The sequence below is a fragment of the Leucoraja erinacea genome, chromosome 5 (assembly GCF_028641065.1).
Source record: "Leucoraja erinacea ecotype New England chromosome 5, Leri_hhj_1, whole genome shotgun sequence".
NCBI classification, from domain to species: domain Eukaryota; kingdom Metazoa; phylum Chordata; class Chondrichthyes; order Rajiformes; family Rajidae; genus Leucoraja; species Leucoraja erinaceus.
In genome coordinates this window covers 837,859-854,206 of record NC_073381.1, presented here as the reverse complement: position 1 = coordinate 854,206, position 16,348 = coordinate 837,859, and the positions used below count along the sequence as shown (strand labels likewise).

Genomic DNA, 16,348 nt, shown 5'->3' with positions numbered 1-16,348 from the left:
TTATCCAGTCTAGTTTTATGGAGTGACTGGACTCTGTGAGCGTATACGAGAGCCATAAGCATGAGCGTTTTTAACATAGATTGAGCAAGCTGAGGGATCTGGCTGGTGCCATTCTCTGAGATATGTCAATATCACACCGATATCCCATACATGGGTATACCTCCATGCTCTGCTGTCCTGCTGTTTTAGATAAGCAGACAAGGCGCTCCATGCTGTATTTACGGCACTGTAACTCACCTTTTAGTCATGGTGTAGATGTTCCAGGAACTCCAATACGTCAGTGGTTGAATAGTTTGGTATGTTGTCCCTGCGTCGTGGCAGTATTTTACCCATGTTAGCTCTTGGTGACTGTTCGCAGGGATGCCGACATGGTGGTAATGGTTCCTTTGGATAATCCCAGTCCCTGGTAAGGTCTATTCAAAACCTGCACCCAGGAGTTTGATGTTTTTCTGGCATGGGTGGCTTATGCCTGATACTGGGTTGAGTCAGCAACCATGGTCCACTAGGGAAATCCATAGGTGACTTGCCCACCATGTCGTGATGAACTGGGAACCATGGCTGTGTAGGCCGGTCGGGCACGTTCAATATCTCGGAGACAGATTCCATCTGTATTGCGAAGTGCCCGACTGATGAGGCAGAAGGGAGGAAGGCAAAGCAGAAATTCCCCCTTCCAGCGTGTAGGCATCTATCGCTGCTGCCTCTGATCTGGTTCCTAAGTCACATACATAGGTTACTGGTGATTCCGTTTTGTGCAACCAAATTGATATCTGGCTTTCAAACTGCTTAATACCTTTAGCAGATATTTTGGGTTTGACATCTATTCAATGTTATCATAAATTTTTACCCGTGACGTGGTGTCTCCCACTGTGTTCTAGCTTCCTAGGACATAGGCAGCTGATAGTTAAAATGTCTTTTGACACACCATTGCCAGAGCTGTTTCACCAATTTGTTGCACAATAATGATTTTTATGCTCCCCATATGGTTGATATAAGCCACCACCATAGTATTATCAATCCGTAACCACATATGTACGTGCTGCATTTGAAATGCATATGCTTTTTAGCCCAATAGGCGATCACCAATCCCAAGTAGTTGATGCCCGGTGTGTGTAGTAACGATGTTTGTGAATTGGTCCATCTGTTACCTGGATATGGAGTTTAGTTGCTCCCCAGCCTAAAGTACTGGCATCGGTTTTTAATAACCAAGTTGGGATTGGTGATGATAATAGGGCTGAAAACTATGCCAAATATATGTCTGCCCACCACTGTAATTGTGATATAGCTTCAGTGGGTACATTCATGATTTGATTATAGTGACCCAAGTACCTTGGCAAAGTAACAGTCATATGGATGGAATTGTTATTGAAGCCCAGATAATCCATGGTAGTTAACGCTTCAATTCTGGTTTATCTGGGCGTGGGATGAACCTCAGAGCTTTAGGGAGCTGTTTCGTAGCTAGAACTGCTGCCACAGCTAATTCCTTTGTTTCCCCTAATATGAGGATATCATCCAATATATGCCATGATTAGATTCAGATTCAATTTTAATTGTCATTGTCAGTGTATAGTACAGAGACAACGAAATGCATTGGAGACAACGAAATGCATTGCTTGTTTTCTTAATATTTTCATGGCTATTTTTAATATTTATAATAGTTTAGGGCTGAGGTTAGACCATTGGGAATGCTCTATACTCCCATTGTTGCCCTAACCGGGATATCCATTATCCAGGTAAAAATTTTTTAGGTATCTACAATGATCCTAGTGTATGGGTATAAGATAGTTTGCATCTTCCATATCAATGCTCGCCTTTGGAGATCAGATGTCTGGCAGTGACAAAAACCCGTCTCCATCTTAAAGTGTATATACTCAACAGATTTATTTAGTGATATTAGATCAATGATGATGTTACATTCACCATCTTTTGTAGTTTTAGTGAATATATTCGATACAAATTCCAATGGTTCATGTTTACTCCCATGATCCATTTAGTAATGAGCCTTTCTAGTTCAGCTTGACCTTCTCACTTCTCTTTCTTAGAGGGAGAAAATGCCCTTTGGGCGCATTGCTGAACTGGCGGTAATATGCCCAATTTGAATTCAAGTTTTTATCCACTAATACTGTTGAGTATATATTAGTTATTTGTGACAGCACCCATGCTTTATCAACAAGTGTAAATGCCCCCCCCCCCCCCCCCCCCCCCCGCAGTTAGTAGAACACCCTTATTTAGTGTAAACTGGGAGGAACCAGACTACCTACCTCCATGTTTATTGTTTTTTCATGAAGGCTTAGTTTTGCTGGTATGCTGGTGCTGTCGGTGGGGCGGCGCATTTTCCCACGGCTCCGCTCTGGGCCCCTGTCTAAAAAGAACTTTGGGGGTAATGTGAAGCGGTCGCCAGGCTTTCACCAGTCCTTGTTCAATATTTGCTGGTGGATGCCGAGGGGTGCTGCCAGCTGGGTGTTGGATGCGATGTCCTGCTCGTTCCATGGCCTGCCCTCATGAGGCGCACAGGTTTAGCTGCCTCTCTTCCCGCAGCAGCGGTTTGCATAGCCCCGTATATTTGGGGTTGCGGGCAGGTCTTATATGCACAAATGTCAGTCGAGTATCCCAAATTTGGGAACATCTTAGGCGTCAGCACACACTCGTAGTGCAACGGGATAGTCTCATCCTGGGAGAAACACCTTGGTGATCATGGCGTCTCGCCTGCCAGGTGAGTATGATCCGTGGAAAAAACGAGCAAAGGCGGTGACATCTTGACCCTCTGTTAGGAGCTTCAAAGTTCGCTGCTTTTAGCTCTTGTCTGCGAGTCTGCTGACCCAGCTGCCTGCGGATTTGCCTCTAGAAAGGCCTACTCCTGCAGGGCTTTGTTTGGGAAGATGGTCCCATGGAGGAGCCATGTAGTGGCCCACGACACCCAGTAGCTCTTCCTGATCCTGCTCCCCTGGCATACTGCTGTTCTCGTCCGCCTGCCCAGCGTTTAAGCCAGCCCAGCCCTGGCCTCCTTAGCTAGCCTCAAAAGAGGGAGCAAAAGGGTGTGCTATAAATTGGAGGAGGCATAGCTCAAACTCCGCTGTTGCATCAATCCCTCGACAAGGGAGATGGCTAGTGCAATAGCACTGGGGTAGGAGTGTCAGCTCCCTTGGCATTCAGCCAGTGCCCCTTTTTTCCTGGAGGTTTTGAACTCCATGACCTCCTCTGGCTTGGGGAGACAGACATACTTATTTTTGTTGTCTCCACCTGTTCCAGTGTTGGAGGAAGTTGATTCCTGTAGAACCTGTAATTTTGGTAAGTTTTTTGTCTTACCTGTATTTAGAGGCTGCCTGCCGTTTTTCAGGCGGCATTGTAGCGGTTCCCGGGCGGCGATTCTCCTTGTCAGGAGTCTGCAGGGCTGCCGGTCGGGTTTTTAAATTTCCCTCCGGTCCGCTGCTGTTACCAAACAGCTGTTCAGCGGACCGGCATCAGCGCAGCTCCCTGTCAGCGGTCCGCAGCGTGTGCGGTCCCGTTTGCGCCTATCCCCCTCCACTGTCGGCTCCTTCGCTGGAGTCGAACGGGGGCCGCTTCCTCTGCTGCTTTGCTCCCCCTGGAGCAAAAAACCACAAGGCCCGATTAAGGTAAGTACTTACCTCACGTCCTTGGTTGCGGGAGCGCCCGACTCCCGCTGGCCGCGTGTTGCACAGCTGTGCGATAATGCCGCACCTGCGCACTGGGCTGGGATCTTCACGGAATCACTCACGTGACTCCGAAGTAAAATTTTTGATAAATGTAACCTGATTTTTCTGCACAAATTCCATAAAATATTCTTTACAGCACATTGTGATTTTAAATGTTTGTAATCTTTTCTGCATCATAGCATTTATCTGATTTGAGACACAAGAAATTGCAGATACTGGAATCTTGAAATAAAATCTAAGCGCTGAGGGAATTCAGCGGGAGAGGCAGCATTTCCTCCAAAAATGGATAGACAATGTTTCATGTTGGGATCCTTCTTCAGCTTCATCTGATTAGTTCAGAATGCCACAATACCCACTGGAAGTATACATCTCATAAATATTAGGATCACGTGAGGAACAGAATATCTGAAAATATATATGTTCCAGTTAAGTGATCTGATTGATCCGCTATGACTTTTCTTCTGATAAAATAGGATGTAAAAAAAAGATGTGAAAATATAGCATTGATGTAAAATCCAGGTATCTGTGATTATGATGTAACATTGAAATTAACATTTAACTATTTTTGAAACAAGACTGCTCAAAATGATAGCTTAATCAATAATTTGCATATACAAAAACTCACAATAAAGTAAATAAATCAGAATGGTCACAGCACAGAAGAAGTCATGAGGCCTTCCATTTCCATATTGGTATTTGTAAGAGGAATACTGCTAGTCTCATTAGTGAAACATTATTTTTATGACAACAAATACTTTTAATTGCGTTCCTCTGATGCTTGCTTGACTCATTTTTACCTGTCTCTCTTTCTTTCTTTCAGCTCGCTCTGCAAGAAGTTCCTCCCTTCTTTTAGCAATTTGGTCATCCTGAAATGGGAGGCATTTAAGAGCTTGTTACCACACCAATGTCAATCATTATTTAAAGCAGGGAAGACAATATTTTGAAATGATTTATGCCGTTCTCAGAATAACATTTTAGTTTTTGCAACAAGTGGGGAAGGATATCTTTGCAACTACAGACTAATCACTTTACAAGACTACACATTTTTAGCCACATGTTCAGGATGAAATATGCCATCTCATGGAGCTGCTGCTGCTGTAAATCCAGAAAACAATATATAATAACTTTGTGAAACCTTTTCACCCAGAGATTTGTGAATCTGTTGAACACTCTGTCTCAGAAGGCAGTGGAAGACAATTCTCTGGATGCTTTCAAGAGAGTTAGATAGAGCTCTTAAAGAAAGTGGAATCAAGGGATATGGGGAGAAGGCAGGAACGGGGTACTGATTGTGGATGATCAGCCATGATCACAGTGAATGGCGGTCTGGCTCAAAGGGCTGAATGACCTACTCCTGCACCTATTGTCTATTGTCTTTTGTCTATTGAATGCCTCATGATCAAACTTTATACAATCAAACCTGTTGTATAATACAATTACGATTGATAATGCAATATTAATTATGTCGTATTCTTCATTGCAGTTACGTGCAGCAACTGAAATATTTTTATAACCATATAACCATATAACAATTACAGCACGGAAACAGGCCATCTCGGCCCTACAAGTCCGTGCCGAACAATTATTTTCCCTTAGTCCCACCTGCCTGCACTCATACCATAACCCTCCATTCTCTTCTCATCCATATGCCTATCCAATTTATTTTTAAATGATACCAACGAACCTGCCTCCACCACTTCCACTGGAAGCTCATTCCACACCGCTACCACTCTCTGAGTAAAGAAGTTCCCCCTCATGTTACCCCTAAACTTCTGTCCCTTAATTCTGAAGTCATGTCCTCTTGTTTGAATCTTCCCCATTCTCAAAGGGAAAAGCTTGTCCACATCAACTCTGTCTATCCCTCTCATCATTTTAAAGACCTCTATCAAGTCCCCCCTTAACCTTCTGCGCTCCAGAGAATAAAGACCTAACATTCAACCTTTCTCTGTATCTTAGTTGTTGAAACCCAGGCAACATTTTAGTAAATCTCCTCTGTACTCTCTCTATTTTGTTGACATTCTTCCTATAATTGGGCGACCAAAATTGTACACCATACTCCGGATTTGGTCTCACCAATGCCTTGTACAATTTTAACATTACATCCCAGCTTCTATACTCAATGCTCTGATTTATAAAGGCTAGCATACCAAAAGCTTTCTTTACCACCCCTGTCTACATGAGATTTCACCTTATTCCCAGATCCCTCTGTTCAACTGCATTCTTCAATTCCCTACCATTTACCATGTACGTCCTATTTTGATTTGTCCTGCCAAGGTGTAGCACCTCACATTTATCAGCATTAAACTCCATCTGCCATCTTTCAGCCCACTCTTCCAAAGAATCTATCAGAACTGAGTAAATGATTGATTTCTTGGTACTTATAGTGCTTTTTTATTGACTCAAGGGATGTGTTTAGCACAGACTCGATTAGCTTTTATTTCCTTGGTGGCTCGAAGCTGACCAAGTCAACCACATTACATTATGGGGCTGCACAGTGGTAGAGTTGCTGCCTCACAGTGTCAGAGGCCTGTGCTTGATCCTGACCTTGGGTGCTGTCTGTGTGGAGTCTACATTCTCCTGGTTACCGAAGATAGACACAAAAAGCTGGAGTAACTCAGCGGGACAGGCAGCTTCTCTGGAGATTTCCTCCTACATTCCAAAAACGTAGGTTTGTAGATTAATTTGCTCCATGAAATTGCCCCTAGTGTGTAGGACGATGTGTGGGATAACAGAACTAGTGTGATCGATGATGGGCGTGGACAGTGGACCAAAGGACCCATTTCCACTCTGTATTTCAGAACTCATTACATTTGGTCTGGAACTACATATGGAACAGATGGAGCAGGCACAGAAGATTTAATTCCCAAAAGGACAGAAATGAACGGGATGGGTTTTTAGGATAATTTAGCAGATACTTTGGTACGGATTTTTATTTCAGAATAATTTAAGTATTTGCAAACCGGATACAAAGTTGACTTGATGATTTAAGAGGGAATTAGATGTGGCCCTTGTGGCTAAAGGGATCAGGGGGTATGGAGAGAAGGCATGTCCAGGATACTGAGTTGGATGATCAGCCATGATCATATCGAATGGCGGTGCAGGCTCGAAGGGCCGAATGGCCTACTCCTGCACCTATTTTCTATGTTTCTATAGGGGAGTAGTGGTTTAGGAAAGTTTTTCTAAAGGGAAGTTTGTGATGAGTTTTTGCTGTTTATTATCTATGTATCATTCCACTTACTTTCTCATCTAAATCATAACAGGATATACAGGCACCTTATGTTTTACTTTAGGGGGTTTACATGCTTGAAAAGTAGCACAATTAAAAAACACACAAATTAAACATATATGCGACTACATTGTCAGCAGTGCATTTACGCACATTATTCCGAAAACACCAGCCCATAAATCACGCTTTTGTATTAAAGGAACAAGTGTGTTATTTCAAAAATGCATAAACAGAAACGCCTGTACACACAATAAATGGTATGACCCCAGAAATGTGAATGTACAGAGAGACCATGTGTTGCAAGTTCCCCAGAATGGTGATGTTGGTGAACAGTGTCATGCAGAAGGCATTTGGCTTACTTGTCTTCATAGGCAGAAGAATTAAGAGTTGGGATATCATGCTGCAGCTATACAAAACATAGATCTGCCGCACTTGGAGTATTGTGTACAGTTCTGTCACCACTTTTAGGAGGGATGTGGTATTATTAGAAAGGGTGCAGCAATTCCCCACTATGCTGCCTGGGATAGAGAACTTTGCTTATAAGGATAGGCTGGGTCTATTTTTGCCAGGACATAGGAGGCTGAGGTTTATAAAATTATGATGGTGTATAGATAGGATAGATAGTCAGAGTCTCTGTGAGGGTATCTAAAACTAGAAGTGTATGTGAGAGGGTACGAATTTAAAAGAGATCTGAGGGGCATGATTTTAACATAGAGAGTGGTGTGTGTGTGTGGAACAATCTGCCAGAGAAAGTGGTGGAGGCAGATACAATTACACCATTTGCAACGTTGAAAAGTACAGCATATGAAGAGGGTCTTTGGCCCACAATGTCTGTGCTGAACATAATGCCAAGATAAAGTAATCTCCTCTGCCTGCACACAATCACTATCCATCCATTCCCTGCATATCCATGGATATTTGGACAGGTTTAGTTTATTTTAACATAGTTTAACTGAACTAAGTTTTGGACAGGTACTTGGATATGAATGGAGTAGAGAAATATCAACCTAATGCAAGTAAATGAGATTAACGTCGATGGGGTCATACTGTAATGGAGAAGTTGGACTGAAGGTTTTGTTTTTCTGCTGTACAATTCTATGAGTGACTATTTTAATTAAAATTCCTCAAACACCAAAGTGAGATTTGAATCCCTTTGTGTTTAAGAAGGAACTGCAGATGCTGGAAAATCGAACGTACACAAAAAAGCTGGAGAAACTCAGCGGGTGCAGCAGCATCTATGGAGTGAAGGAAAAAGGCAATGTTTCGGGCCGAAACCCTTCTTCAGTCTGAAGGAATATCATTATGGTAATGTTATGGTAATGTTATTGGACTAGTATTCTGATGAAAGGTCTAATAAAAAGGCAACGTTTCGGGCCGAAACCCTTCTTCAGCCTGAAGAAGGGTTTCGGCCCGAAACGTTGCCTTTTTCCTTCGCTCCTTAGATGCTGCTGCACCCGCTGAGTTTCTCCAGCTTTTTTGTGTACCTTTGAATTCCTTTGTCTGGATTATTAGACCTTTCATCAGAATACTAGTCCAGTAACATTACCATAATGATATTATACCCTGGAATTGTGATACGATGCATTCTCCTTGAGGAAAGGTTGGCACATAAACTGCATATGAGAGAATACAATCTAGTAATGCAATGGAGGATTGTGACCTATAGTATCAGTATCAACATTATCTTCCAGGCAAATAAATTGTCGTACATAATCCATAATCCCTCCATCCCCTCCCTGCATATTCATGCGTCTCATATCCAAAAGTCTCTTAAATGCCACCATCATATCAGGGATTATGGACTTGGATCCCAAAATCCCGCTGTACATCAATGCTATGATAATGCTAATAGATCATTATCTTAATGATTCTTCACCTGGAGATGGTTTCATCCATAATTAAATAAATGATAGACATTGTGTCAACAAAGGTAATTAATATGATATTCTTCTCCAAATGAAATTAATACAGTAAAGTTGTATCTTATTTGATTTAGTTTAGTCTTTTAGAGATACAGCGCGGAAACAGGCCCTTCAGCCCACCAGGTCTGCGTCGTCCAGCGATCCCCGCACATTAACACTATCCTACACCCACTACGGACAATTTTTTTACATTTACCAAGCAAATTAATCTACAAACCTGTACGTCTTTGGAGTGTGGGAGAAAACCGAAGATCTCGGAGAAAGCCCACGCAGATCATGGGGAGAATGTACAAACTCCATACAGACAGCACCCGTAGTCAGAATCAAATCCGGGTCTCCGGCACTGCATTCGCTGTAAGGCAGCAACTCTACCACTGCGCCACAGTGACCTCCTTAATTAATGTATTACAATAATTTAATTATTGTAAATTAGATTAATTTACATTAATTGTCAATAATTAATGAATTAGGAGGTGATTTACTGTATTAGATTTCACAAGCAAGGAAGAAATGTTTGATGCTTATGACATTTACCTTTATTTTTTTCTTCAGTTCTTTTATTTTGCTCTTTCGGTCCAGCTTTTCGTTGTGCCTTTTTCTCCATTTTGCCAGTTTTGGAGGAAGAAGCCAATCCAGTATTTTGTTTTCATCAACCTTAATGAAGATGGCTGCGTCTGGGTACAAGCCATTATTTACAAGATATTCAGTCTCTTCTGATGTACCAGGGAAACCGTCCAACACAAATCCTCGGGATCTGCAAATGTAATATTCAACTATAACCACTGCATCTTTCAGGAATAAGTTTTCAGAATTTTTGTAATCACATTATATTTTGTTTCTATACAGTAAATCCTGGTTTTAACAGTCCTCTTTATAATAGATTTGTTATCGTGCACGGACCTACCAACGGATGCCCGCGCCACCCCTGGCCCGTGCTACCTGCATGGCTACTAGCAGCACCAACTGCCCGACGCCACCCCTTACTCGTGCCGCCTCCCACTCGCTCTCTTCCAGGCCAGACCTTTTGCTGCCACCGCTGGCCCTCGGCCGCTTCCCGACCACGCCTGCTGCTGCCACTGCTGACCCTCACCTGGACTCCAGCCCACCGTGGGCCGTGACCATTGACTCCGCCGAGGGGCCATCAACTCACCTGGATTCTAGGCCCAGTTACAGACCGAGAGTCTGAAGAAGAGCCTTGACCCTAAACGTCACCTATCTTGCTATCCAGAGATGCTGCCTGACCCGCTGAGTTACTCCAGCACTTTGTATCCTTTTGTATATTAACCAGCAACTGCAATTGTTTCTTTCTACTACCTCTGCAATAATACCTTACTCGGTTATAGCAGACAATCGGCAATAACAGATACTATCCTTCATCCTCACACTCCACCCCCAAGCGGTACATTATAACAAGCATTTACCGTAATGTTAAATTCTTTATTAATCTGCTGACTGCTCAATCGAACAGACCTCTATATATATTGCCCAGCATTGCAATGATAGAAATTATTTTGGGTGCACACCAGCACTAAAATGCTGGTAGAATAACGGGAATCAGATGTTCATACGTTATAGGAGCAGTATTAGGCCATTTGGCCCATCAAGTCTACTCTGCCATTCAATCATGGCTGATCTAACTTTCCCCTCTCAACCCTATTCACCAGACTGATTCCTGGGATGGCAGGACTTTCATATGAAGAAAGACTGGATAGACTCGGCTTGTACTCGCTAGAATTTAGAAGATTAAGGGGGGATCTTATAGAAACTTACAAAATTCTTAAGGGGTTGGACCGGCTAGATGCAGGAAGATTGTTCCCGATGTTGGGGAAGTCCAGAACAAGGGGTCATAGTTTAAGGATAAGGGGGAAGTCTTTTAGGACCGAGATGATAAAAACATTTTTCACACAGAGAGTGGTAAATCTGTGGAATTCTCTGCCACAGAAGGTAGTTGAGGCCAGTTCATTGGCTATATTTAAGAGGGAGTTAGATGTGGCCCTTGTGGGTAAAAGGATCAGGGGGTATGGAGAGAAGGCAGGTACAGGATACTGAGTTAGATGATCAGCTATGATCATATTGAATGGCGGTGCAGGCTCGAAGGGCCAAATGGCCTACTCCTGCACCTATTTTCTATGTTTCTATGTTTCTATTCTCCTGCCTTCTCCCCATAACCCATGACACACGCACTAATCAAGAATCTGTCAATCTCCACCATAAAAATATCCATTGATTCCACAGCCGTCTGTGGCAATTAATTCCACAGATTCACCACCCTCTGACTAAAGAAATTCCTTCTCATCTTTCTAAAGGTACATCCTCTTATTCTACGGCTATGGCCTCTGGTCCTAGACTCTCCCAATAGTGGAAACATCCTCTCCACATCCACTCTATCCAGGCCTTTCACTATTCGGTAATTTTCAATGAGGTCTCCCCTCACGCTTCGAAACTCCAGCAAATACAGGCCCAGTGCCTTCAAAAGTTCATATGTTAACCTACTCATTCCCAGGATAATTCTCGTAAACCTCCTCTTGACCCTCTCTCCAATGCCAGCACATTCTTCCTCAGATATGGTGCCCAAAATTTTACCCAATACTCCAAATGCGGCATGACCCATGCCTTATAAAGCGTCAGCACAACATTGCTGATTTTGTATTGTAGCCCTCTCAAAATAAATGCTAGCATTGCATTCACCTTCCTTACTACCGATTCGACTTGCAAATTAACTTTTTGGGAGTTCAACAGAATTCACAAGTCCCTTCGTATCTCCGATTTCTGAATTCTATTGCGATGTGTCTATGACATTGTATTAGTAATCCACAGGCCTAGACTAGTCAGTTCAAATCAGTCAAAGCAGTTGGTGGATTATTTAAGTAATTTAATTGAATGAACGTGGAATTTTTTAATTAGTAGCGGCACAGTGGTGCAACTCACAGCTATTTGCAGGTCACTAACCCACCTTAGACCCCATCAACCTTAGAAACACCTCTTTCCCCTAGATCCCCTACCATCCAGATCTCTCTTTTATCTCAAACTACAAATATGTTAAAATAGGCTGTAGTGCTGTCAATAGTGTCCATACTTGCAAGTTTTATTCTAAATAAAATCTGAAATGGCATATATATTGGCAGAATCTGTGGCACAGTGGCGATTGTTAGAGTTCCTGCCTCACAGCGTCAGAGACCAGGGTTCGATCCTGACAATGGGTGCTGTCTGTATGGAGTTTGTATGTTTTTCCTGTGACCCTGTGGGTTTTCTCCGGGTGCTCACCCTCCCACACTCTAAAGACATACAGGTTTGTAGGCTAATTGGCTTCGATAAGTTGTAAAATTATCCCTAATGCATATTAATGTACGGGTCGGCGCGGACTTGGTGGGCCAAAGGGCCTGCTTACGCACTGTATCACTAAAGTCTAAATTTCTAAAGTCTAACATGATTGCATACACCAAATAAGCTAATTTATCCAAAGTTATTAAACTCACTTGTAAGGTTCTTCATTCCACCATCTTGGAATGAAATTGTTCAGAACTTCTGTGGGCAATGGTTCTTCTTCAGTTAAAAATATTTTGATGGCCTCCTCTTCAGAAGTGAAATCCATTTCTTCCTGAGCAATAAATACAAAAATGTGATCAGTACCACAGCCTCGAACTAATTCTTAACGAACAAGAAGTGTCCACTAAACAATGTGCTGGAGTAACTCAGCGTGTCGAGCAACATTTGTGGTAGTGGCGGTGAGGAACTGCTGACTTTGCCCCAACAGATGCTGCTTGATTCACTGAGTTCCTCCAGCAGATTGGTGATTGCTTTACATTCCAGCACCTGCAGTCTCTTGAGTCTGCAAAATTAGCCGAGCTCCACGAACAATAACTTAAGAAGATAAGAAACATAAACAGGCAGAGGACAACATTCACTTATGTCTCTTCCACCATCCAAAATGACCATGAGAAATCTGATTGTGGCCTCAACAGCACTTTCCCACCCCCTTGACCATTTAAAACATGTAACAGTGCAGCATAGGAACGGCTCCTTTGGCCCACAATGTTTATGCCAAACATGATACCAAGTTAAACTGATCTCATCTGTCTGCACATGATCCATATCCCTCTATTCCCTGCACTTCCTTGTGCCTATACAAAAGCTTCTTAAACACCACTATCGTATCTGCCTCCACCACCACCCTTGGTACAGTGTCCCAGCCCCCCACCACTCTCTGTGTAAAAAAACTTGCACCGCTCATCTCTATTAAACCTTACCCCTCTGACTCTATAGCTATGTCTTCTAGTGTTGGACATTTCCACCCTGGGAGAAAGGTTCTGGGTGTCAACCTTGTATCGTTGTAGGTGTCACATAATTGTCACTCTCCATTCAGTGACTCAAGCTCGCTGAAAATTATAGTCACAGCTCACTGAGAGAAGAAATTCCTTTTCATCTCCATCTTAAATGGGCAACAACTTGTCTCTTCATTTCAGATACCTCAACTAACAGAAACATCCTCTTGGCATCCACTCTGTCAATCTCCATCAGAATCTTATATAATTCCACATATGATCATTCCACATTCTTCTAGATTCCCAAAGTGTTCAGGTCTTACCTTTTGAATATCTCTTCTTAATGTCAATTTTTCATTTCAGGAAGTTAAATGCTGAACCTTACCATTGTTACCTGAACCAAACATTGCCTCAAATATGTGTCCAATTAATCTTAACTCCTTTCCCCAATGCACTGAAAATGCATCATTTTTAAGTAGATATCCACTTTTCTTTTGAAAATTATAATTGATGAGCTTTCATCAACCTTTCAGACCTTGGCTTACAGACTCAGTGGGTAAAAACGGTTGGTAAAATAAAATTCTCCCCTCTTTACCCTGGAACATAGAGCATAGAGAACAGGCCATTGGGCTCATAATGTCTGTGTTGAACGCGCTGCTAAGTTATACTAATCTCCTCTGCTTGCATGTGATCCATATTCCTCAATTCCCTGCATATATCCACGTGCCTGCCCGAAGAGCCTCCAATCTTGCCTGCTTCCACCATCACCTGTGGCAGTGCTTTTCAGGCACCTGCCACTCTTTGTGTACAACAATTGACCCGCACATCTTAAAACATTCTCCTCCTAATCTTAAAGCTATGCCAATAGACAATAGACAATAGGTGCAGGAGTAGACCATTCGGCCCTTCGAGACAGCACCACCATTCACTGTGATCATGGCCGATCATTCACAATCAGTACCCAGTTCCTGCCTGTGACTCCGCTAACTATAAGAGCTCTATCTAACTCTCTCTTGAGAGCATTCAGAGAATAGGCCACCACTGTCTTCTGAGGCAGAGAATTCCACAAATTCACAACTCTCTGGGTGAAAACTTTTTTTTCTTATCTCTGGTCTTAAACTGTGGTCCCTGGTTCTGGACTCCCCCAACATCGGGAACATGTTTCCTGCCTCTAGTGTGTCCAAACCCTTAATAATTGTATATGGTTCATTAAGATCCTCACGCATCCTTCTAAATTCCAGTGTATAAAAAAAAGTCCTGTTGCTCCATTCTTTCAACATCGTCCAGCCATCCAGGGAATTAACCTTGTGAACCTACGCTGCACTAACTCAATAGCAAGAATGTCTTTTCTCAAATTTAGAGAACAAAACTGCACACAATATTCCAGGTGTGGTCTCACCAGTGCAACTGCAGAAGGACCTCTTTGCTCCTATACTCAACTACTCTCGTTATGAAAGCCAACATGCCATTAGCTTTCTTCACTGCCTGCTGTACCTGTATGCTTACTTTCAGTGACTGATGTACATGGACACACTGAGCTTGTTGTACTTTCCCTTTTCCCAACTTGACACCTTTTAGATAATAATCTTCCTTCCTGTTCTTGCTACCAAAGCGGATAAACTCACATTTACCCATATTAAACTGCATCTGCCATGCATCTGCCCACTCACCCAAACTGTCCAAGTCACCCTGCATCCTCATAGCATCCTCCTCACAGTTCACGCTGCCACCCAGCTTTGTGTCATTTGCAAATTTGCTAATGTTACTCTTAATCCCTTCATCTATATCATTAATGTATATTGTAAATAGCTGCAGTCCCAGGACCGAACCTTGCGGTACCCCACTAGTCACTGCCTGCCATTCTGAAAAGGACCCGTTAATCCCTACTCTTTGTTTTGGGTCGGGTGAGTGGACAGATGCATGGCAGATGCAGTTTAATGTAGATAGATGTGAGATTATGCACTTTGGTAGCAAAAACAGGAAGGCGGATTATTATCTAAATGGTCATGTTGGGCAAAGGGAAAGTACAAAAGGATCTGGGGGTCCTTGTTCATCAGTCACTGAAAGTAAGCATGCAGGTACAGCAGCCAGTGAAGAAAATGAATGGCATGTTGGCCTTCATAACAAGAGGAGTTGAATTTAGGAGCAAAGAGGTCCTTCTGCAGTAGTACAGGGCCCTAGTGAGACCACACCTGGAGCTTTGGTCTCCAAATTTGAGGAATGACATTCTTGCTATTGAGGGAGTGCAGCGTAGGTTCACAAGGTTAATTCCTGGGACGGCGGGACTGTCATATGCTGAGGGAATGGAGCAGCTGCGCTTGTATACTATGGAATTTAGGATGAGAGGATATCTTATTGAAATATATAAGATTATCAAGGGTTTGGACACACTAGATGCAGGAAACATGTTCCCGATGTTGGGGGAGTCCAGAACCAGGGGCCACAGTTTAAGAATAAGGGTTAAGCCATTTAGAACGGAGATGAGGAAACATTTTTTCTCTCAGAGAGTTGCAAGTCTGGAATTCTCTGCCTCAGAGGGCGGTGGAGGCCAGTTCTCTGGATATTTTCAAGAGAGAGCTAGATAGGGCTCTTAAAGATAGTGGAGTCAGAGGATGTGGGGAGAAGGCAGGAAAGGGGTACTGATTGTGGATGATCAGCCATGATCACATTGAATGGCAGTACTGGCTCGATGGGCCGAATGGCCCACTCCTGCATCTATTGTCTATTGTCTACCTGTTCAACTCATCTGCCATTTCCTTGTTCCCAATAATAAATTCACCTGTTTGTCTTCAAGGGACCCAAAATTTGTCTTTACTAATTTTTTCCTCTTCACATATCTAAAGACATTTCTACTATCCTCCTTTATATTCTTGGCTAGCTTACCTTTGTACCTCATCTTTTCTCCCCGTATTGCCTTGTTAGTTATCTTCTATTGATCTTTAAAAGTTTCCCAATCCTCTGGCTTCCCGCTCATCTTTGCTGTCATACCTCTTCTCTTTTATTTTTATGCTGTCCTTGACTTCCCTTGTCAGCCACGGTCGCCTCTTACCCCTGTTAGAATCTTTCTTCCTCTTTGGACTGAACTGATCCTGCACCTTCTGTATTATTCCCAGAAATACCTGCCATTGTTGTTCCATTGTCATCCCTGCTAGGGTCTCTTTCCAGTCAACTTTGGTCAGCTCCCCTCTCATGCCTCCATAGTCCCCTTTGCTCAACTGTAACACCGACACTTCCGATTTTCCCTTCTCCATCTCAAATTGTACATTAAAA

General features: G+C 42.8%; 1 protein-coding gene across 5 annotated transcripts in view; it reads right to left on the bottom strand.

Moving 5' to 3' along the window:
* Nucleotides 1–16,348, bottom strand: part of ak9 (adenylate kinase 9) — a 162,514-nt gene that overhangs the window by 37,387 nt on the left and 108,779 nt on the right. For all 5 annotated transcript variants that reach the window (XR_008723418.1, XM_055634956.1, XM_055634957.1 and 2 more), the window contains 3 exons: nucleotides 12,293–12,414; nucleotides 9,351–9,570; nucleotides 4,469–4,537 (listed from right to left, as the gene is read on the bottom strand). Coding sequence is in view for 4 of the 5 variants with exons in the window: in XM_055634956.1 (XP_055490931.1) it covers nucleotides 4,469–4,537; nucleotides 9,351–9,570; nucleotides 12,293–12,414 (411 nt within the window). In the remaining variant the exon portion in view is untranslated. The remainder of the gene's footprint in view (nucleotides 1–4,468; nucleotides 4,538–9,350; nucleotides 9,571–12,292; nucleotides 12,415–16,348) is intronic.